Source organism: Notechis scutatus, chromosome 1 (genome assembly GCF_049901735.1).
Source record: "Notechis scutatus isolate UNSWTSFEM ecotype Mainland chromosome 1, rNotScu1.2, whole genome shotgun sequence".
Lineage (NCBI taxonomy): Eukaryota > Metazoa > Chordata > Lepidosauria > Squamata > Elapidae > Notechis > Notechis scutatus.
Window position 1 is genome coordinate 167603450 of NC_142009.1, and position 25203 is coordinate 167628652.

General features: G+C 41.0%; 1 protein-coding gene across 1 annotated transcript in view; it reads right to left on the reverse strand.

Moving 5' to 3' along the window:
• Positions 1 to 25203, reverse strand: part of PTH2R (parathyroid hormone 2 receptor) — a 65908-nt gene that overhangs the window by 8120 nt on the left and 32585 nt on the right. Inside the window, exons 9-12 of the mRNA XM_087949419.1 lie at positions 12356 to 12422; positions 8070 to 8164; positions 4057 to 4195; positions 1849 to 1890 (exon numbers count right to left, since the gene is read on the reverse strand). Coding sequence (XP_087805545.1) covers positions 1849 to 1890; positions 4057 to 4195; positions 8070 to 8164; positions 12356 to 12422 — 343 coding nt within the window. The remainder of the gene's footprint in view (positions 1 to 1848; positions 1891 to 4056; positions 4196 to 8069; positions 8165 to 12355; positions 12423 to 25203) is intronic.

The following is a 25203-nucleotide window of genomic DNA, read 5'->3' on the forward strand; positions in this document are numbered from 1 at the left end:
ACTTCAGCTTCAACCATAACAACACAAGAGCACACAATAGATACAAACTCAAAGTTAACCGCACCAAACTTGATTGCAGGAAATACGACTTCAGCAATAGAGTGGTCAATGTCTGGAATACTCTACCCGACTCTGTAGTTTCTTCCCCAAACCCCAAAAACTTTAACCTTAGACTGTCTACTATTGACCTCACCCCTTTCCTAAGAGGTCTGTAGGGGGCGTGCATAAGCGCACCAACGTGCCTACCGTCCCTGTCCTATTGTTTCTCTTATTCTTTTATTTTTCTTATATGTACCCATTTCATGTATTCACAACTATGTATACACTTATACTTATTATCTTGTAAACAATTGGCAAATGAAATAAATAAAATAAAATAAATAAATAAAACCCGGCTCAAAAAGAATAACTGTGAGAGGGAGCTTGGAGTCCTAATGGACAATCACTTAAACATGAATCAAGCAGCCCCAAAAGTAAATGCTACCGCTGGTTGCACAAACTGAGGGATAGAGTCAAGATAACATTAAGTATTAATACTGCTTTATAAAACATTAGTAAGGCCACCCCTGGAATTCTGCATTCAGTTTTGGTCACCAAATTACAAAAAAGATATTAAGACTTGGGAAAAGTGCAGAGAAAAACAGCAAAGACAAGTAAGACAATTAAAGGCCTGGAGACTAAAACATGAAGAACAGAAGCCATCTATGTCACAACTGAGCAGCCTTCTCTTAACAGAGGGGGAGGAATACAACATCAACTGTTTCCAATCTACAACACAGTCCTTTCAACAATTCCAAAACGGCTCCATACCAATTTCACCACTTAGCTGACCCTGATGACAAGATAAACCTCCAGGTGACCTTAATGACTCGCTAAAAGAATGCAATTGTCCAGCTGTCTGCAAGGTGTATACATAAATCCTTCCATTCCCCACCATCCAGTCAGAGATGGTGGAACGTCTTTAAAAAAATGGATGGAAACTAATCAAGGAGAGAAGCACCTAGAATTAAGGAAAAACTTCCTAACAGTGAAAGCAACCAATGGAACAGCTTTTGCCTTCAGAAGTTGTGGGTGCTTGGTTACCACTTGTCTAGGGCAAGTGGTATACCATGTGTGCTGGAAGTGGCATGTAGAACTATCTCTCTGGGCATGCCAGCTGTCGCCCGTTGTTCTTCTAGGTTCCGGTGTCCGCATGTGAGCATGCATGCGCTGGGAAGCTAAGCTTCCGGTTTCTGGTGCTCCCATGTACACACATGCACCGGGGACCTTTCAGTTTCCCACACTCGGTGCCGAAAAGATTAGCCATCACTGGTATAGGGTTGAGCAGGGGGGTTGGATTAGAAGACATCCATGGTTCCCTTCCAACTGTAAATAAACCTATATAGTTCTAACATATCCCCCTTTGTTGTGCCTGAAAAATGTATTATGAATTAAATCCTGCAGGTTCTTTGATATTTTCCTTTTCACTTACTTCCAATATTAGCTCCTTGATCTTAATCAACATCAAGCAATGCATATTTGTGGGGCTCAGCAGACTCATTTTGAAAATAAATTTAACCTACTATACACCCCAGCCGCTCCGCTAGCTACAGAAAGGATAGCTAGCTGCAAGCAGAGGTAGTTTTCCATGCACATCCCCTTGAAATAAAGAGACACAGATGAATTTTCTCCATAGAGGAGAAAAGACTGTTGGGAGAGTGTAACATGGAGGTGGGGGGAGGATAAGAACCCCCCCCCCAGAGAAAAACAGAGGGGCAATCCATGGTATCCCTGTGCATAAATATGAAAATACACACACACACACCCCACACACCCCAACTGCACATCCATTATCTACTAGAAACTTACCTCTCCATTACAGTAGCAATAGATGATAGAGACAAAAAAGCCCTGAAGGTAGAATGGAGAATAAGAATTTAAAAAGGAACATAATTATCATTGAACCATAAACTAAATAAATATATTTCACAATAAAATCTATACCTATAAGCAGGGGCCAGATTTATGGCACCAGGATAAGGTTAGTATTGTTATAAGGACTAAAGAATCCGGATTATGACTACCATTAGGCATTAGGATTATTGTATTAATTATTGGAAAGTTATAGCTAATGTAAGTGTTAAAGTTTATGGTTAGTATTGACAACAGAGTTAAGTTACAGTTGGGCTTTAGTGGTAAGTTTTTGTAAGGTTTAAGGCTTAGTTGGTATTTGTTTTTATGGCTGAATTTTAGGGTTGAATTACAAGTAGGTTTGGCTCAGGTTGGAGTTAAGATTAGGAGGATAGGATTAAATAGTTTTGATTGGGTTCAGATTTAGTGCTAGATTTGTTGTGTCTAGTTAGAGCAAAATTGGGATTAAGGTTAGCTGAACTGTAATGCTAACAAAATCTAGTGTTATTAGGCTTAAGTTAGTGTTACAGTTTGGCAAGGTTTAAAACAATGCTAAGTTAAGGGTTGGACAATATTGGTGGTTAGGGTTCATGTTTACTATCATATTACGGTAGCAGTAGAGTTTTACGGTTAGTTCTGCTGTTAGTGTTAAAAAGTTTTATGATTGATTTAGTAATGGCTTTATAATGTAAATTTAACATTTTCATTAAAGTGGGTAACAGACTCCTATCACCCTGTCTGGGTGGGTTTTATTTTTATTTTTGAATGTATAATGATCAAACATTAATAGAAAGAGATTGTGAGAGATCTAAGATTGGTTTTAGCTTTATAAATACCCTGGGGAAACTAGACTCAATAAATTTTGTAGTATAATGCAAGCACATAATCTCATTCTTTTAAGATAGAATGTGTACAATATTTGTAATGTGTTACTAGGAGTTCTTAGATTTATTTAAAACCACAGCAAGAATATAGCTTGATCTGCAAGAGGTAATTTCTTAAAGATATCATTCCACTCTGTCATTCAAGAAATAATTTTAAACTGATCTTCAATGATCAGATGATGCAATGGAAAAGGTATAGAGGAAACAGAAGAGATTCTGAAATGTTATAAATACATTTCATTTCAAAATATATTTAATTGGCAGACTTTGATGGAGCATAGTAATTTCTCTGTGTCATATAATATATGTGAATATATGCATAAGTATGTATTTATTTCATGTAGTGTGTATTGAAGGTGATGACCCTTTGAGAGCTGTATGCAACAAAATTTCATTTTAACATATGCCGTTTAGTGTACATTCAAAGTGACAATAAAGTCATTATTCTATTCTATTCTATTCTATTCTATTCTATTCTATTCTATTCTATTCTATTCTATTCTATTCTATTCTATTCTATTCTATTCTATTACTCCAGGATTGTTGTATTTTTCATTCATGCAACAGAGATTGGAAGGCATTAAATGTTATGGCATGATCACTATGCTGAAGCTGTATTTTTTTTTTTCTCCAAGGACTACAGTATATTGCTTCAGTAGGCTCAGTGCTTACTTCACATCTTTAATGCAAAAGATTTTAAGCGCAAATACTGCTAAAGAGTTTTGGATCACCACATACATAGAAAAGATTTTTACAAAAGAAACTCCACCAATAAATATTTTTTCAGGGCTTTCTTGTGCCAATCCTTTGAGAAAACAACAGAAGGATATTGTAGAGCTTTAGAAGCAAACAGATGTCTTATGGTATGGGATTTGAGAACTGTAATCAATTTTGCTACAAATACGTACCAACTCCTGTGGTCAAACTGGAAGATCAAAAGCTAGCTACATCGGGGAATTATGGGAAAGCTGGTGCTTATTTTTAGGCAGCATCTTTAGCAGAAAAGAGGAATAAGAAGCCTTTGGAATCATCTCTGTTCCTAGTCTTATCCAGAGGACTTTAGGGTTGCTTTTCAGAGTTTAAGAAATGTGTGCAGACTAAATTGCATGCTTACAATATAAGTATAATTTGTTTTTCAATTACTGCTGAATTTTGGAGCATGCCATTCCTTTTCATTAGATATCTCTTGCCCTGCAGCAAGCAATATGGCAATGTGGCCCAAGTTTTGTAACTGAACATTTGAGTGGTTCATAAATGAAAAAGTAGTACCATGCCACCAGACCTGAAATGAGTTGAAGAAGAGTTCACAGTGCATCCGGATCTCCCAGCCTAACCCCGTGAACGTGTGAGGTAGGCACACAAAGATAATGTAATGCACACCAAAGACGAGGATCAAAATTAAAGTGGATTTTGCTAGTTTTCTGGAAGAAAGTTAAGAGAAGTTATAATTACGAGACTGTCACATGTTGCATAAGATGAATATGACATAACCTGCAATCTTACACATTCCAGGTTTCTTAGCTATAAAGGGTGTTTGCCAAAGGGGAATGTCCGAATGTGTAAATTTGGACAAAGCAGAGTCAATTCTATGGAAGCTCAACCTCAGAGTTCCCCAATCTTTTTGGCTTTGCGGATCAATGAAGGGGGGAGGAGAGGAAATGGTTCTGCGTATACAGTGGGCAAGCGCACACATGTGTGTAACTCATTTGTGCAAGGGGCAGGCATGTGTGCCTGCCGCTTGCACAAATCGACTGTGCTCACACACTGCTTGTGCAAGTGGGGATTGCATGCGCATGTGCTTGCCCACACACCACTTCCACAGCCCAGTTCTGAAAGGCTCAAGGCAGAGGTGGTATTCAGCAGGTTCTGACCAGTTCTGGAGAACCGGTAGCGGAAAATTTGAGTAGCTCAGAGAACCAGCAAATACCACCTCTGACTGGAGATTTTACAATATCCTTCTCCTGCCATGCCCACCAAGCCACGCCCACAGAACCGGTAGTAAAAAAAATGGAATCCCACCACTGGTTCAAGGCCTGGTAGTGGGCCTAGAGGTTGGGGCCTAGAGGTTGGGGACTCCTGCTCTACCTTGAGTACTTGCTGATCTCACTCAGAGCCTAGAAATCTTTATAGGTTAGTCTGGTTAAATCACAGAGACCAAATGTTTTCTATTCTTCATTTTGATGCTGGAAGAATATTTCTGGAGTTGTTTGTTATGATGCTTGTCATTCTTCCTACTGCTATAATCTCATGACTATCTTTTCCTGTACAGTTCCTTTTTTGTAGAACTGAAACAAGAGTAGCAGTTTACCATTCAGAACGTTACTGCTTATTTTGCTTTATCTCTGATTTTATTTATCAGACAAACATAGTTAAATATGGCTTATATCATTGCTTCATATTTTTCCCCTAAGAGTAATTGGTTTGCAGCATGGAACTTAGTAAATCATATTTATCCATCCACCCTTGTAATGTCTGGCTTTAATTAACTTGATAGCAAGACTAAAAAAAAAAAGTAACAACACACTGAAAGACTTCTAGTTTTAATTGGGAGCTCCAGCTTATAAAGTTTGGTGAACTACAAAAACACATTGTGTAAAAAGCACAGCATGTCAGCAGCTTGTCCTGGGTTAATATTAATTTGATCTTTTTATTTCTATTTGTGTGCAGGGTGTATGTGTAGGAGGAATGTTTAATCAGTATGAGGACCTGGGATACTTTTGTAAGTATTAGTTTTGGTGTACTATTTTCAACCTGATTGTGAATTGTGATCTGACAAACAGATCTTAATAGTTAATATGACAGGACTTGAAAACCTTATTATGAAATAGATTTACAATCTGTCTGCATCTCATTCTATATGTCCTTTCTGTATCTGTGAAACTACTTAATTAAAATTGTTGCTAGCTGGTTTCTAGTTGGTCAAAAGAGACACAGCATGCCAAGGTATTGTAAGAATAAATTTTAGATGTCTTCATCACCTCTTTTGAGTAGTGATTCCCTTTTATTCATCAAATACAACTGGAAAATTCAGATAATGGAATTACCAGTTTATTAACTGCCAGTAATCTAACACATTCATGAATCTCCATGTAAAACTGACTTAAATATGATTACTATTAGATAAGCCAACAAGAAGAAGAAATATGCAGATTGCTTGAGCAATTATGGTAAGGGCCATCATTCAAAAATCAAGTGCTTCTTTGCATGCAGAAGATTCAATGATTATATTTTTTAGAGGAGACTAGTAAAGACTGTTGTCTAAAATCCTGCAGAGCTAGATGAATAAAAGGTTTATTTGCTAGAAGACTGCTTCTGTTGTCAGAAATTGCAGTTGTGGTTTAATTAGTCCTGCATTAACTATTATGCAAAATAAGTACGTTCTTAGAGCAGGAAGGGAAGCGGCACCACAGAGTTTTATTCTCCCAGCTATCATACCTTTAACTCTTTCCCTGCCACATTCAAATTTTGTTCAGCATTTACTGATTCAAAAGTCTCCCATAAAAGAAGACGTCTGTAATTTGGGGTTAAACTATGGGGACATTGGCGCTCTCTGAGCTTGATAAAACCTTGCAGAGGTTTTATTACTGAATTAGGTAACTGTTGTGGCCTGGCGGCTAGCAGAGCTGGCAGCAGAGTTGGACAGTGAGGAGGTTGGGGAGGAACCTGGAGGCTGAGGAAGGCTCGGATGAGGGCTCTGCATCAGAGGCAGGGATGGGGCCAGGGCAGGCTGGTAGTTATCAGCTGCCTTCAGAGTTGGACAGCAGTGAGGCGGGGGAGCAGCTGGAGCCAGTACCCAGCCTGCGCATAAGCAGAGCTGCCAAAAGAAAAGAACAATTACAAACTAAGGGTCGATGTGGGAATAAGGCCACAGGTGAATGGTGAATGGCCCCTCCCATAGGGATTAAAAGAGGAGCAAACAGGGAGGGTGCTTTTGCAGGAAACAATTAGTTCATTCGTTGCAGCAGTGTGAAGATGACTGTGAATCTCAAAGACTCTTCCTTGTCAGCACAGCATTTGAAAATATTCACTTGGCAGCTCTCCAAGCTAGATAAGGTCTGTGCTCCTAATTAGACTCTTGAAAGACTGTTTGCCAGGCCTTTGGCTGAATGTGAATGCAAGAAATTCACCTTCATTTAATAAAAGAACAAAAAACCTGCTTAGTGCTTTTTGGGGAAGCCTAGGTCAGAACAGTAACATCATCAGTGCATTGATGATATTACCTAATTTACTAATGAAACATCTGCAAGGAAATCACCAAACTCGTAATATTTCATCAGTGAAGCAATGGAAGGGCTGTGCTTAGGACATCAGTTGGCTTCAATATGTTCCTGGGGTTAATCGATTCAGCAGCACCCCAACATAAATTAGATCCATCTAAGTCATAGATTAGTAATTCTATGAAGACAGTATTGATTCCTCTTCCTGTTAAAGTGTGCTCCTTTTTTTCTTTTTATAAATCATTTCCAATATTCAAGAAAAGCTTTTATGAGACAATACACATTGGCAGAATTGCTAAGAAATAATTGCACATTGGTGTAGAAAAATTACGTAGAGCTAAATACCCCTGAAGTTGAATAAAATGAAAGATAAATTGATTATAGAATATATGTTTCACTGTGTTACTGTACTGTTTCTGTAATCATTTTTAGAAAGACCAGAATCAGAAAGATGTCAAACATTGAAATGTCCAGATTTAAATCAAATTCTGCAGCCAATACCAGGAATCAAAAATGATTCCACATCCCCAAACATCGACACTTTCTTTTTAGTTTAATTTCATACAGAGCTTGGTGTACAAAGCCTGCTAGCAATTTGTATCCCTATGGGTTTTTAAAGCCAACATAAAACATGGTGATGCATATATACACAGACATTGTGTGTGCATATTTTCCCAGAACTTCTAGAAAACTGTGGTGTAGATCATCCAGTTCAACCTTTTAGATGATGCAGAAAATTCAGGGAAGAGGATTTTTGCCTGTCTTCTGCCTGAGAACATCCATGACTGAGGCTACTATATTATCTTAAACAAACAATTTTCTTAATGCTAACTCAAATTAATCCTCCTGTACCTTGAGCTCGTTATACAGTATATAGTCCAGCTATCTGAGAAAGTAGGGAAATTATCTTTGCCTTTTCTTTTATACAACCAGTCCTTCAGGTGTCTAACTTGGCTTTTCTGTAGGCAAAAGATAACCAAGATATTTCCAAATAGAAGACTTCTTCATTAAAAGTAAAAAAACAGCAGATCGGATCAAATCAGTTCTAGTAGAGACAGCTTCTGGAAATACACCATACCTATATTGCTTTTTGACGTCGTAGCCAGCAACATTAGTTTCCCAAATTTTTGTGGCCAGCACTCGCACAGTATTCAGGAACAGGACAAAGTTCAGCTGTAAAACAGAATTGTTTTATTCCACCATTTTTTAGAGGTAAATGTTTTGAGGACATATTTAGATAAGATAGATAACTTTTATTATCATTTTTTTTTTCCTGTGAGCACACTGGCCCACATTAAAAATGAAATTCTGTTGCCTGCTGTCAAGAGAAAGTGTTTATCTATCCAAACATATACATAACACACATATACACATGCTATATATACATAAATATATACTTGTACAAAGTGGACAATCATTTAAATATGAGCCAATAGTGTGCCGCAGCTGCCAAAAAAGCCAACACAGTTTTAGACTGCATAAACAGAGGGACAGAATCAAGATCACGTTCAGAATCAAGATCATTAATACCACTTTATAATGTCTTGGTAAAGCCACACTTGGAATACTGAATTCAGTTTTGTTCACCACGATGTAAAAATATGTTGAGACTCTAGAAAGAGCACAGAGAAGAGCAACAAAGATGATTAGAGGACTGGAGGCAAAACATATAAAGAACAGTTGCTGGAATTGGATATGTCAAGTTTGATGAAAAGAAGGAGTAGGGGTGACATAATAGCAGTGTTCCAATATCTCAGGGGCTGCCACAAAGAAGAGGGAGTCAAGATATTCTCCAAAGCACCTAAGGGCAGGACAAGAATCAGTGGGTGGAAACTAATCAAGGAGAGAAGCAATTTAGAACTAAGGAGAAATTTCCTGACAGTTAGAACAATTAATCAGTGGAACAACTTGCCCCCAGAAGTTGTAAATGCTCCAACACTGGAAGTTTTAAAGAAGAGATTGGATAACCATTTGTCTGAAATGGTATAGGGTTTCCTGCCTAATCAGGGGGTTGAAGACCTCCAAGGTCCCTTCCAACTTTGTTGTTCTGTTGTTCTATTCTATTCTGTTCTATTCTATTCTATTCTATTCTATTCTATTCTATTCTATTCTATTCTATTCTATTCTATTCTATTCTATTCTATTCTACTCTACTCTACTCTACTCTACTCTACTCTACTCTACTCTATTCATCCAATCTAATTTTATTCTATATTAAATACTGTCAGTGGTGGGATTCAAAATTTTTACTACCGGTTCTGTGAGCATGGCTTGGTGGGCATGGCTTGGTGGGCATGGCTTGGTGGGTGTGGCAGGGGAAGGATATTGTAAAATCTCCATTCCCTCCCCACCCCTCTAATCTGCTCTCCAGCTCCGTTCTCCTGTGCAGGGCAACAAAAGAAGACCCAACCGATCAGCTGGGACTCGAGAGGCAGAGAATGGATGGGGGTGGGGCCAGTCAGGGGTTGTACTTGCCTGTTCTCCGAACTACTCAAAATTTCTGCTACTGGTTCTCCAGAAGTGGTCAGAACCTGCTGAATACCCCCTCTGATCACTGTCCATTTTGAATACGTCATGGAAGGAGGAAACATGACAGTTCACAAGGTTGATACTGTATGGAATAAAAGTGTGACTGAATGTAGATATTCTGAATCTAGATGAAGTCTCCTCTCAGAAGGTAACAAGGAAAACAGGTTGTGAAGAGGATGTATAGTGTCCCAGACAATACTGCAGATCTTGCTCAAGCTTCGCTTATATGCTATGTCCTGGATAGAAGGAAGTGAACTACCTACCAATGGTTTTTTTCTGCCATCCTCACCACTGCCTTCCTGTGTGAAGCAGTAATGCAGTAATTTCAACCCTTTCTTTTACCTGGAACATAAAACTGTCAAGATGACTGGCAGCAAAGCTGAACCAGTATAAAAAGTCCAGAATCTATATCTAGTCACTTCCAATATTATTACATTTGTTTAATGTATCCCACCTATCTAGGTGCTGTCCAATTTTGATCTAAGCTATTGTACAACTTCTGAGAAGTTGGTTGAAAAATACACGAGTCTGCATATTTTTGAATAAAACTGGCCAAGATAGTGACAGCCATATTTATTTAACTGCTTCCTAGACTAATTCCTTTATTATTAAGTCTCTGATCTCTATAATAAATAATAACATAGTTGCCAAAATGCCTCTTTTCTGAATTTCACACTGAGCACTGGAAAGGAGCAAAGATGGAAGAGTCTTATGAAAAAATAAATGATGCATCACTGTACTAGAGCTGCGTAAAAAAATCCAGTATATTTACACTTCCATTTGCAATCAATTGCAAGAAAGCAAGGAATGCCGACAGTATTGAGTTACCCTGCTATCTAAGTGAGCCAGACCAGGAACAGGCACATAGGGGTAGGAATGGGACAACTCACTGTGGCCAACTCACCACAGGACGACTTGCTGCAGCACATGACTAAAGAGAAGAAGTAAAATTGCAGCTCACCCCAACCTTGAGAACTTCTAATTTGAGAAGGTTCAAATCTAAAGCAGGACAAGGCCTGCTGCAATTAATTTGTCTTTCTCTTGAGTTATCCTGCGGTGATTATCTCAGAGTGAATCAGCCAGTGTGAGTCGGTTGCGACAAGCTGGCCGCAGCAAGTTGTTCTAGAGGAGTGATGGTGAAACAGGATTCATCCCCAAAAATGCACCAGCAATGTACAAAGTCCACAAAACAATGCACCTTGCACCTTAAAAGTACAGAATAGGACTTTAAGAAATACAATATATTTTAACTGTATCTTTTACTATTTTAAAAAGGGGAAATGTAATTGCATCTTTCAATAGGCAATTTAAAGTGGCAGCTTTGAAAGGATGTAGAGTTCAGTGTTGAAATAATTCAAGCAGCTCAAAAGAATAAAAAAGCAGTGAAATAACTTGGCATGTATGTAGAGGAGTGTTTTGTTCTCACATATCAAAAGCAGTCACAGCATCTCACTCCTGATGGTGACATAAAATGTCATCTCTTGTTCCATAAAGTACAACAAAAAGAAAAGCATCAATAAAAGTGATTGCTCAGTTCTTTGCCAAAATGCTTTCTTGCACAGAGAAAAACTGTCCAGGGGTATGGAAGAGGAATTATCAAACGAGAGCAAGCTCCTAGATTAAAAAAGAAAACAGCAATACTGTAGCTGCGGAACAGATCTGATTGTAATAAAGCTACAGTTTCAAACCACTCTCTTCTCCTTTCCCTTGAAAGACTAGAAAAAGATAAAGGGCTTCAACTTTCAGACTTTCTTTGAAAACAAGAACATAGAAAACTACCCTTAGGTGAAGTCAGATGTTCTCACTCAGAATTATTGTCTGCCTGCTGATGGAGGCATTTTCCCAATCCTATCTGGAGGAGCCAAAAATTGAGCCTAAGATTTGCACAAGAAGCATATAAACACTGAACTAAAAGTCCTCTCTCTAATGGGTAAATATAATTATAGGACTCAACAAACTTGAAAGAATAGCATAGGGACATTCAAACTATTGAAATAAGAGTTGTAAGCATGCTGAATGGTGGGGAAATGGTTGGTGTCTGCCTTCTATGTCACAATCTGAGTTGTTAAAATAATATGCAAATGAGAAAATAACAAATAAGGATGATCAGGTGTCACATGGCTTAGATATGAGATGATGTGGGATAGAGGGTAGAGATGCTAATCTCATTTTATACATAACATTATTTTGCAATTGTCTATAGATAAATACTAGGGTTATCATAACTAATCTGCAAAAATATAAATGTAGATGGTAAGAAAGAGATGTCATTTTCTATATCTCATAGAATAGAATAGAATAGAATAGAATAGAATAGAATAGAATAGAATAGAATAGAAATCTGGAAGGGACCTTGGAGGTCTTCTAGTCCAGCCCCCTGCTCAAGCAGGAGAACCTATACGATTTCAGATGAGTGACTGTCTAGTCTCTTCTTAAAAACCTCCAATTTCTCCGATTTCTGAAGTCAAGCTGTTCCACTGATTAATTATCCTCACTGTTAGGAAATTTCTCCTTAATTCCAGATTATTTCTCTCTTTGATTAGTTTCCAACCATTGTTTCTTGTCTTGCTCTCTGGTACTTGTAGAATAATTTGACTCCCTCTTCTTTGTGGCAGCCCCTCAAATACTGGAATACTGCTATCATGTCACCACTAATTCTAGACTAGCCAAACCCAAGTCCTGCAGCTGTTCTTCATATGCTTTAGTCTCCAGGCCTTGGATCATCTTAGTTGCTCTTCTCTGAACTCTTTGTTACCATCCAGCATCTTGCAGATGCTAATATACACAACAATAAGGTTCAATGTTTACTAGATACTTATATGTGAGTACTCTTACCCCAATAGCCACTAAAATTGGAGTTTGGTATATCCATTTTATATTTCCAGCATTAAGCTCCCAGCATCTGTGAAATCAAGAATCTATTTTTAATAAACAGGGTAAGAATAAACAGCCTCAATGTATATTAATTTTCTGTTATATTAGATTCATTCTGGAGAGTGTACAGAATAAGTTTCAGAATTTTAAAAATGATTTCGGGTTCTTTCATCTTTAGTAAACCAAGGCAGGTTTATGGAGAAGAATAAATAAATATGTCAAGTCCCATCTTTGCTGTGAGTCCACAAAAAATAAGAAAACGAAGGTGCAATTTTCAGAAATAATTAATAATAAACTCTTTTTCTTAGCTGGACTAGTTTTGGGATGGAAGATAGAGTGTTCACATATCGGACTGTCCAGCTGCTAAAGTTTGAAAAAATATGTGTGGAGGAATGTGTGGAGCCTGAGTACAGTTTATTCTGAGCCCAGTCACCTTATATGTGTTTTTAGGGCTAGTTGTTCATTTTATATTAGAATTGGTGTTTTATATTATATTTTATATAATTTTATATTATATTTTTGGTGTTTTGACAGCCACACACACACACACACACACCCTTCAAACCCTGCTATTCTGTGATTCTGTAAGGATCTCCTGCTGGAGCAGGGGGTTGGACTAGATGACCTCCGAGATCTCTTGCAGGCCAGCCCTAGATTCCTGTGCTGCTTCAGTCTTCTGAAGCCAGAGTTTATGTCCTTCCTTCCTCTCCTTTTTTTCTCTCTCCCTCCCTCCCTCCTTCCTTCCATGTATTTATCTATCCATACATATATCTCATTTACTTTCTCCTCTCTTTTTCTTTCTTTCTTTCTTTCTTTCTTTCTTTCTTTCTTTCTTTCTTTCTTTCTTTCTTTCTTTCTTTCTTTCTTTCTTTCTTTCTTTCTTTCTTTCTTTCTTTCTTTCTTTCCCTTTCTTTCTGTCCCTTCCTTCCATCCCCCTTTCTTCCTTTCACTTCCTTTCTCTCTCCCTTTTTCTTTCTTTCCCTTTTCTCTTTCTTTTCTTTCTTGTATCTTTCTTCTCTCTTTCTCTCTCACTTTCTCTCTCCACCCCCTCTTTCTCTCCCTTTCTTTCTGCCCCTCTCTTTCTGTCCTCTTTCCCTCTCTCCTTCTAAAGCTAGGAAGCCCACCTGAAACACACACATACACACACACCCAGGGGTGGGATTCTCCCAGTTTGGCCCTGTTCTATTGTACTCTGCCTATCAGAGAATAAGCCTGCAGGCAGGGACTGTGCTTTTTTAATTTTTGTGTAGGGTCTTTTAAAAAAATACATGCAATCACCAGAAACAAATGAGGCAGCTTAGAAACAAGAAGATCCTCAGAGCAACCCCAGTTCTACAGTATCATACAATAAGAACAGCCCAGAAGAAAGGCAATAAAAGGAAGGAAGGAAGGAAGGAAGGAAGGAAGGAAGGAAGGAAGGAAGGAAGGAAGGAAGGAAGGAAGGAAGGAAGGAAGGAAGGAAGGAAGAAAGAAAGAAAGAAAGAAAGAAAGAAAGAAAGAAAGAAAGAAAGAAAGAAAGAAAGAAAGAAAAAAGAAGAAACCACCCTACTGAGGGCTGCAGAATTATGCAGCCTTTAACGTTTCAGATTGGTGACCCTTCCTAGACCCAGTTGATGTGTAAGCCCTATTTCGGAAAACTGGAAACTCAGTCAACAAACACATTTACTCACAGGTTTGGTGAAAAGTAGTTTATTGTAGATTGTTTTCTTCTAGTGGGCAAACAACGGCAATCCCGAGCAAAGCCAGAGCTGAGAGTAAACGCCTCTCAGCGCCTTTTATGCCCCATCCCCTTCCCATTCCCAAACTAGCATCCGCCTAACTAATTAACCCCACACGCCACTGCCCCGCAATCCTAATCGCAACTACATCCGATGCCCAGAACACACCTAACCCCGAAGTGCTGACTCATAAGCCAAAGAAAAGGAAACCACAATAAGATGAGTTCCCCCCCATCATCGCTGGAATGCAATACAATCCTTGCGTCCTGCAATTAAAGATAGTTTGGCAGGAACTTGCAATGGATCCACATCATTACACACTATAACTGGAACAGCCAACAGTCCCGTGTTGTTTCAGCGAGGGGAACAGCTAGTCGGGTAGGAGGCGCAGATTCAGAGACTCATCTCCCACTCCCTATTAGGTGGCTGGCAATGTGTCGGGCACGATCAGTGAAGCCCGACATGATGCTTCTTATTGTATCTACAGTACATGAGTTTCAGTCCCAAAGATGCTCCTTCTCCTCAGGAGCCCAACCTTCAATTCTGGATGAATACTTCTGCACCCTTTCACTCTTTGTTCCTCAGCATCCTTCTTACATTGGATCACAAGCTATTGAACCAGATCAGAACCAAGAACAACAGTTGCAGTTATGCTGCAACGGTCATAAGTGTGAAAAATGGTCATGTGACTTTTTCAGTGCCATTGTAACTTTGAATGGTCACTAAATGAACTGTTGTAAGTCAAGGATTACCTGTACAAAAATATAAAAAACTTCTTTGCTTGCAAAAAGCTGCCCTAAATATCAATCATTAGATGAAAAATACCTGCAAGCCAGAGTTACAAATCAGGCAGGGTGCCAGAGCACCTTGAGGAATTAAAATAGTTAAAATGCAGTGATAACTATCAAGCAGCCAACTCTTGCTCATAAAGTGAAACCCTTTAGCAGAGAGGTCATTTAAGCTCTCCAGAAAAAGCAGACCCAGGAAAACTAATCTTTAGATCCATTTGCACCATTTAAAATACCAGGTGATCTCACTCACCTCACAAGATATCCTAAGGAAATCATCCAGATTTAAGGAAAGGTCACATGACCCCCAGAAAGGCAGTAAAAAAAATCAGTGCTAAGCTTGCATCCTGCCTCTTGGAAGTATACCCCAAAAGGACAGTGCCAGATAGTATTAAAGCAGTGAAGGAAGACCCCCTTCCCCAAATAAAAAAAAGAAACCATGAGGCAGGAAAAAATCCAAACACAATACAAATAATTAAATCACAACAGTAACTGTCGCTTGTTGAAGCTGAATAGGGAAAATTATCCCATCAATAAACACAGGATTAAACTTCACCAAGCACAGAATTAAGCTTCACCAAAAATCACTTTTAGACCAAAACTCAGAAAGGGTATGTAAACTCATGTTTGAATGTTAATCCTTCTAGCTAGCCAAAGAGCCTTGCTGAATATCACTCATCTGGTTCCTTGTCACTAAAATGTTTGCTTCATTATTCAATGATTTCTTCAAAGTGCTGATTGTCCAGGGAAGTATTTCCTCCCAACAGCAGTGTAAAAATCTTAAAACATCCCTTCCCCTTTAAGAAAGTCAAGCCCCAAAAGCTCCCGAGACAGTAAGTCTAGGCTGTCTGCCAAGAATATAATAAGGGTGGAAAAAAACAAAAGGAGATTGCTTCTAACCACTGGTTCTCCGAACTGCTTAGAAAGTTAACAAGGGGTTCTATAGAACCGGATAGAATCAGTAGAATCCCACCCCTGATGCCAGGGAATGTAAACAAGACATTTGGATTATATAAGATTAAACCACCTGTAGTTTTATCCATACCGATTCCAGTAATTTCACTAAACCAGGTAGAATGGACTGAATAGACTTATAGATGCTGTTTTGTAATGTGGAATGGGTCCAGATGCTTTAAAACTGTCAGTTTTATTAGATTTTTAAAAATCCTGCCTTTATTAGTTTTATAAGTAACTCAATGCAGTAAACATACATAATACTCCTTCCTCCTCCTATTTTCCCCACAACAACCCTGTGAGGGGAGAAAGGATGGGCTGAGAGGGTGACTTTGGCTGGCTTTCAGTCACCCTCTCAGAACTCACAATCTCCTGGTTTCTAGGCCAGCACCTTAAGAAATTCTAGACAGTAACTATTTATCCAATCTCAAGTTCTTTCCTCCAGGTACTTTTTTGTGGAGCAAGTTACATGGACTCATAATTTTTTTTTTTTTATCTAGGCTTGGTACCAAAAATAGCCTGATTTTTCTCTGATAGAAGATCTCTATTAAGTAACGGAGTCTTGAAGATTCTCCAAGACCCATCATCAGCTTTGATGATTCTGGTTACAGTGTATTGGTAGCATCATTAGTGAACTATATTTGAAGGCTGGATGCTATTATTTCACTCTGATCTTTAGGAGAAAGTTTCAAAAGGCAGAATTAATGGCCATTTTAAACAGATTCTACAGAACCTTTTGGTGGATTCCTGTGACATTCTATCCGATGTCCCACATTCTTAAAAAGTTATATGAAGCATTTGGACGAGATCAGGCAAAGGTTTTAGACTGGCTGAAGTGTTATCAGTCTTCAGTAACATGCAACTGTATACCTATCAGACACATAAATTAGGTGAGGATGCTGAACGGGAAAGACCAGTGGTGGGATTCAAATTTTTTTACTACCGGTTCTGTGGGCGTGGCTTGGTGGGCGTGGCAGGGGAAGGATACTGAAAAATCTCCATTCCCTCCCCACCCACTAGGGGTGAGTGAAAAATCACCCCTATATTTAAAGACTGCTGCTATCAGAATCCCTTAAAAGTAATAGCAATTGGAATTTAAGCAAGGAACAAGCCATGAAGACCTTATCAGTAGATTTAATAAGGAAAGGTTTAAATGGAAAACACAAAAAGCACCTATTAGTATGTATAGATGAATCAAAGCATGTTTTTATGTAAGCAAGAGAAGCTCTCTCTCCTGAGAAGGCAAATCAGCCCATAACCAAACATTGATTTACACCAGCGGTCGCCAACCGGTGGGCCGTGGCCCTCTGGTAGGCCACGAGAAAATTTTGGTGGGATGCAGAGAAATCTCACCCCCAGAGCACCCCGCAAAACAATTAATCCAGGCTGTGCAGGAACACAAGGCTGCACCACCCACATGGCCCGTGGGAACCCTCCCCGCCCACTCACTCCTTACCTGGCAAACTTGCCTGCTAAATTGCTATTTTTCCTTTTTTTTTTTTTCTGACCATCAGCTATTCTGCTATGCCAGGAGATTTAGATTAGCTAGGAAGCTGGAAATGGTTGGATTTCTTGTTTTCTTGCTAGTCTTTAGATCTTCAGCTCTGCTTTTAAGCACAGCCGAACCTCCCTTAGGACTGAAAGTTCTATTATTCAGTGCAGACTCACAGCAAGCAAATTTTATGTGGCAGACTGAGCTAGCCAATGGCAGATAGATAGATCACTGAATGACTCTGTGAGCAATTCAATCTGCCTGCCTGCTTTGCCTGATTTTGGGTAAAAGTTGCTCTTTTTTTATAAAAAATTCAATATTTATAAAAATATTTATAATATTTACATACAAGCCATGCCCAACCAGTCACATGACCACCAAGCCACATCCACAAATTAGACCACGCCACAGAACCGGTTAGTGGTCCCTGGGATTTAAAATTATGAGTTTGGTGGTCCCTGAGGTCTAAAAGGTTGGCGATCCCTGGTTTACACAATGGCATCTAACCTCTTTATTAATGAAAGAGGAATCCAACTTCACTGCAGCTTTGTGTCTATGCTGTTCATTAATTATCCAGACATGCTTTTTTAGTTTTACAGAAGATGCAATCTTTGCTTTATTAAAATTAACTCTTACATGCATGCCAAACCTAACTAACCTGGGAAGCTCCAGACTGGATGGTTTTAAATGAGTGCCATGTGGTTGCAAACAGTGTATGTGCAAAACCCCTACATATCTCTAAAATTAAATTCTGTTTGCATTCATAGTAATTACTGTTATTATATTTGTCCACCAATGCCAGCTACAACTCTGCAACTGTGTGGAAAATAGCTCAGCAAAGCAGCTAAAGAAAGGTACAACTAATGGATAATGGATGTTCACCTTAGACTAAATAAAACACCAGCAGCCCATTATCCACTACAAAACATAGTATCTTCCAAAAGGTCTCATCTACAAAATAGAGGATGCCAAATATAACAGTTGCAGCCTTGGAAACAGCATTCAAAACTACAGGGCTTACCACAAAGAGTCAAGAAAACATAATTATATAATGGTATTGCAACTCAAAAGAATATAGAAACAGAGCCACTTTGAAACAGAACACAGAGAAGCCCTCAGAACTCTAAAGAAGGAGCTACCTTCACTACCCTCTTAGCAGACAAAGGCTAAAGCACTGATATCGTGGACAGAATGCAATGCATACAGAAAGCCAAAGAACTAGTGAGGGGCAAAGAAACTTACATCCTAGTAAATACCAACTCAATATAGAAACTGAGCAAGTAAATAACAAAAACTGCCAACAACCTCACCAAGAAAGATCAAATCACAAAAGGACAGTGGTAGATGAAAAGCAGTGAATCTTCCATACTTCATTGATGCTGCAAAATACAGACAATATTAGTTTGTCCAATTTTATCATTACCAGGACTCCAACTTATAAATTAGCCAAAGAACTCATTAAAAAGCTTGAACATCTCATAGAGGGGAAGAAAGAATCTACTACAGCAAGCTAACCAAATAGATTAATATTTAAATACCCAAATTCATGAAACTCATCAACCTTTGTTTCACTACCTACTTTCAGTTCAATGGACAACATGCCAACACATTAGAGAACACTCATGAGATCACCACTCTCAGGATTTGTAGCAGAAAGTCTATAGCATTTTCACACACACATGTATCTTTGTTCTATTTTCCTACAGTAGAGGAAATATCTTTTACTAAAACACACTCAAGAGTGTTTTGGCCAAGAATGTAAAAAAAAAAGATGAAGTTACAACAGTCTTCGAAAACTGAGCTGTGACTCCTTCCAGAACATCAATCAGTTGAAACCCGTAAGAACAAGAAATGCAAGTCCTCCTATATCTGGAGATCATTGCTATGGATAACTTTCAACCAAGTATGGACTTCAAGAAATAAATACATTATGAAACTCATCTTCCCAAGACAAATAAACCTTCATAAACCAGTCCAATTGTCCCATTTGCACCATTATTTCTCCAATCTGAATTTAGGGGAAAATAAGGGGAAAAGTTTGACACCTCTGGTCTGTAAGAACAAAAACTTGTTGATTTAAGTCAGGGATGTCAAACTCGCGGCCCATGGGCCAGATGCATCACACGCTGGCCACCCCCACCCCTGTTTTAGTGAAGGGGGGAAAGTCGCAATACGTCACATGATGACAGCGTGATGCTGCGAGTTTGACACCCTTGATCTAAGTGGAAGAACTAGAGATCAGCCAATGTTAACTGGATTCTTAAGAGTTCTAGAAAATGTATATTGTGCTTGGCTTCCATGGCATACTAGACCCCGTGTGCCATCTTGACCATTCAGTGAGTGTCCCAGCTTCAGAGGTTAACAGCAGAGGTGGTATTCAGCAGGTTCTGACCAGTTCTGGAGAACCGGTAGCGGAAATTTTGAGTAGTTCGGAGAGCTGGCAAATACCCCCTCTGACTGGAGATTTTACAGTATCCTTCCCCTGCCACGCCCACCAAGCCACACACACAGAACCGGTAGTAAAAAAAAATTGAATCCCACCACTGGTTAACAGCCATGTTGACTAACTCATGGAGTGGGTTCCACACCTATTATGACTAGAGATAGAAAGACCATTGCACTACAGTCAAAATGAGGACTGTCATGTGAATCCCCTGAGCAATGTCTGCCTAAAAATCAAAGGACGAGGGAGCCTGTTCTTGTTGTAAAATGTCTGCAGACTACAGAGTTTAGTAATAGTATTTGTTCAGCACTCTAAATTTACCTGACAAGCTCTATAAGATTGGTCTCCTATTGTACTGCTCTGCAAATTCACTAGAAAGATAAATCAGTCCCGAGGTTTTGATCCTGGTGAAGACCAATGAGAAGATGATCTAGATAAGGATAAATATGAACATACTCCTTTCTGAGGCAGGCCACCACTACCATACAGTGATTAGGATATGCCAAAATGGTCAACTAAAAATAACATAATGCATGAATCAGTATGAAATAATATACTGCATGAATCAATACATGTCTATATATAGAAAGCATGTATTTTTTTCTTAAGACATTTCAGACTGCCAGACCTAAGTACCTCTATTCAGACCTCTATTCCATATCTCATATATTTGTCTTTTTTTTAATTCATGATTGTGATTCACACACTCATTGGAAGTTATCTAGGAGACTGTAGGTGGCAAAATGTTACAGTCCATACAGTTATTGCTGTTCCAATTTACTCTCTAGCCTCCTTGGAATAATTCATCTTGGATTGTTAAAAAAAAGATGTTTCCTGACAATTATTACCCCCACTGAGAGCATCATCTAATTCTGAAATATTTGCATATTCTATTATGATAACTTTGTGTTACTGAACTAAACAAACTCATTTGTCAATAACTATACTAGCTTACTTCAGCAGCAGGCTTGTAATCCTGCACTTCTGATTGGCCCGTGGATAGCGAATCGTGATTGGCCGATTCTGGCTAATCTGATTGGCTGACAACGGGCCGTCTCTGATTGGACGCTTTTAGAGCGGTTAGTTCAATTTCATTGGTTGTTGTGACAGCAGCCAGCTCTATAAAAGAGCTGCTGCTGCCCTAGTTGTTGCTCTGTTCGAAGTCACTATTAAAGAGTTGAATTGAGTCACTATCGATGCCTCGTCTCCGTTATTGCGCCCACTCTTCCAAATCTAACACTGGCGACGAGGATGGGATACGGAGACGATAGAGCTGACTGAGCACTCGCTGAGTACCGAACAGAGCACGTGGCTAAGAGTGCGCCAACAACGGCAAGATGGCCAGCGGCGCCATACCACCCGCTCCATTTGACTCGGCTAACGAAGACTGGGACTCGTATTTAGACAGGTTCCAGATGTTCCTGGAGACCAACAATCTGAAAGACGCTGCGCCTGGCAAGAAACGAGCGATCTTCCTGACCCATTGCGGGCCTGCCGTTTTTAAATGGCTAAGGCACTTGCTAAACCAGTGGAAGTTAAGGCGATGGATTGGGATACCCTCACACCGATACTCCGAGCCCATTATGCACCCGCTTTACCAACGCTTATCCGAAGGCACGGATTTTACCAGAGGGACCAACGGAAAAACGAGAGCGTTGGGGACTTCATCGCGGACCTCTGGAACCTGGGAGGCCTCTGTGGTTTCGCAAACCTCGAGGAAGCCATGAGAGACCGCATAGTTCTGGGATTAGATGACCACACTGTGCAGAGCAAGATCATGGCTAAAGGGGACATCGACCTCGCAGATGTCATCGCCGACGCTACTGCAGCAGAAGCAACCAGGAAGTTGGCCGCTCGAATGCGCCGCACCAACGCACCGCTCCGCCAACTCACCAGTGATACTACGCCTTTTTCGAGAGGCACTCAACAACGGCTCACCATGAAGACCTCGAATCCTCGTCTGATAGTGAGGAAGAAGAGGTCAACCGACTCAGGTCAGAGCGCGACCAGCGAGACCAGAAGAGCCAGAAACCTGCACGTCAATGCGCCGGTTGCGGGGCCAATCACCCGCGATCGGACTGCAAATTCCTCGACACACTCTCCCGGTCCTGTGGGAAGAGGGGCCACATCGCAAAGGTTTGCAGAAGCAAGCGAGCATCAAGCCCAATCCGAAGAACAACGGGCAGCCCACCTGTAAATCGGGACCGTCTGAATCACCAATGGAACCACTATCACTACAGAAATCGGCGCCTGCTGCATCAGCTAGGCGAAAGAGGCGCATCAAACCATTACCATTGGTCACGCATCATCCTTGGATGCAAGAAAGATCCGAGTGAAAGTCGCCATTGAGAATCGTCCATGCGTAATGGAAGTAGACTCGGGATCGTCCCTATCAATGGTCTCGTGGAAAACCTTCAAACAGCTGATCCCTGACATCCATCGCCAGGATCTCAGCACCCAAAAAATCATACTAAGGGACTACCAGGAAACAGGATTCCCGTTGCGGTTCCCGCCACGTCCAGGTGTCCTTCAAGGACCACACCGCAACTCTGCCTATTACCATCGTCGATCGAGACTGACCCAGCTTGTTGGGGTTACAGTGGTTCGCTCCACTGGGAATTGAACTAGCTGGCATTCACCAGACCGGGTACAGCGACTGGGAAGCGGCCCTCGTCCAGGAGTTCCAGGGCGTGTTCACCGAGAAGCTAGGCAAGTACAAGGGATTCCCCATATCATTTAGCCTCAACCCCGATGTTGCACCCATCCGCCTTAAGCCTCGTCGAGTGCCCTTCGCACTCAAGCCAAAGATTGATGAACAATTGGACAAATTAATAGCTCAGGGGTGTTAGAACCGATCGATCACGCCCGTTGGGAAACCCGATTGTAACTCCCATAAAGCCTGATGGATCGATAAGAATTTGTGGGGATTACCGGGCCACCCTAAATCACGCGCTTCAGCAGAGCGCTTACCCGGTACCTGTGGTCCAACATCTTCTTCACTCCCTGGGTGGCGGAAAAATATTTGCAAAATTGGACCTCGCCCAGGCATACCAGCAACTACCCGTAGATGCAGAAACTGCTGAGGCCCAGACTATAGTCACGCACAAAGGTGCGTTTAAATGTAATAGACTCCAGTTCGGAGTGAGTGTAGCACCAGGCATTTTCCAAAGCCTGATGGAGAGACTGCTACAAGGCATAAAAGGAGTCGTGCCTTATTTCGATGACGTATTGATAGCTGCCCCCACTAAAGACGTATTAGAGAAACGACTCAGAATGGTTCTTCAGAAATTCAAAAATGCCGGGTTGAAAGTAAAAAAGACAAGTGTCAACTTTGTACTGAGAGGGTTGAATTCCTAGGGTACCTTCTTGACAAAAAGGGAATGCATCCCACTGAAAAAAATACGGCAATAAAAAACGCCCCAAGACCCAGGAATAAAACAGATCTCCAAGCCTTCCTAGGACTCATTAACTTTTATAACATCTTCTTGCCCCAAAAGGCGACTGTAGCTGAGCCCCTACATAGACTACTCGACAAGAAGGCTTCCTGGGTCTGGGGACATTGGGAAGAACGAGCATTCCAGCAAGTAAAAGATCTCTTAACCTCAGATGCTGTATTAATGCAGTATAACGAGACTTTGCCTTTAACGGTCACCTGCGACGCTTCACCATTTGGGGTAGGAGCCATCTTAAGTCATGTCCTACCAAACGGAAATGAAGCACCTATTGCTTTCTTTTCACGAACTTTATCAAAGACTGAAAGAAACTACAGCCAACTCGATAAAGAGGCTCTTGCTATTGTATCCGCTATTAAACGTTTCCATGAATATGTATATGGCAGACCGTTTACCATAATAACTGATCACAAGCCATTGCTGGGCATTTTAGCGGAGACAAACCAACTCCCACATATTATCACCCAGAATGACCCGTTGGTCAGAGTTTCTAGCCGCATACGATTATCAACTGCAACACCGCCCGGGAAAGCCATTCCCACGCTGGCGCCTTGAGTCGTTCTCCGCTACCGGAAGCCATAGACGATCCGGCCCCAACTTTAACTGCACTCCAAATCGAAACTCTCCCTGCACCACCCCTGACTGCACGAGACATCGCCAGCGGAAACAAAAAGGATCCTGTATTCGCCGAGTCCTCAGCTGGGTGGAACGAGGTTGGCCTGACAACGAACCCAACGACACCTTCGTGCCGTTCAAGCACCGACAGACAGAACTGTTTTCCCAGAAGGGCTGCATCTTGTGGGAGACAGAGTCGTCATTCCAGAAAATTACAACATACAGTTCTAAAACTGTTGCACGATGGTCATCCAGGCATCGTGCGAATGAAGGCATTGGCAAGAAGTTACGCGTGGTGGCCAGGTATCGATAAACAGATAGAAGCCTGGGTGGCCACATGCAACAAGTGCCAGGAAATCCGCGCTGCCCCACCGAAGGCACCTCCAACTGAATGGGACGCATCTCGTGGTCCCTGGTCCCGCATCCACATTGACTTTGCGGGACCCACCAAGGAACACACCTTTCTCATAACTGTGGATGCCTATTCCAACTGGCTCAAAGTCCACAAAATGAAGAGCACCACCACAGAAGCCGTCGTTAAAAAATTAAATAGACTATTCGCTACGCACGGATTGCCTGACGTTTTAGTCTCGGATAACAGTCCCCAATTCACTGCCCTAGCATTTGAACAGTACCTAGCCGACCGGGCATCTGCCATGCCTTAACTCGCCGGCTCACCCTGTGGCCAATGGCAGGGCTGAGCGCATGGTCCAATTCATAAAAAGACCTTGCACAAGATGGAGACATTGATGACAAAGTAACCAGAATGCTTCTCCTCCAACACATCACCCCGCACAGCATCACAAACAGAACCCGGCCGAACTTCTAATGGGCTGGAAACTTCGCTCACACTCGATCGCCTGCACCCAACCTACACGCCAGAAAAACCTTGCGGTTCCAGCAGCAAGTGTCGTGCGTTCAAGGTAGGCGACTTAGTCTTTGCAAAAACTTCTTGGGTGATCCATTGTGGGTCCCCGCTACTATAACTCAAATTACGGGCCCCAGATCTTACCGTCTACAGACTAGCGATGGGAAATTATGGAAGCGCCATATAGACCAACTTCGTTCCCGATTGGCTCCTAGCCCTATCTCAACCCCTGAACCTCAAACTGGGGGGAGAGGGAAATCGAGGAGGCCGAAATAGAATTAGCAGACGACCCACTAACTGACGCCCAGCAGTCTGCACAACCAACTATGGGATACTCACCTTCCGGAGGAGAACCGAGCCGGGTGATTGTTTCGCCACAAAGCAGCCCGCCATAGAAGCAAGTCCGGGAACCCGGATGACAACAGAGAGGACAGCCCTGAGTCCCCGAGCGGAATAGTGGAACCGTTTTCGCCACCGGT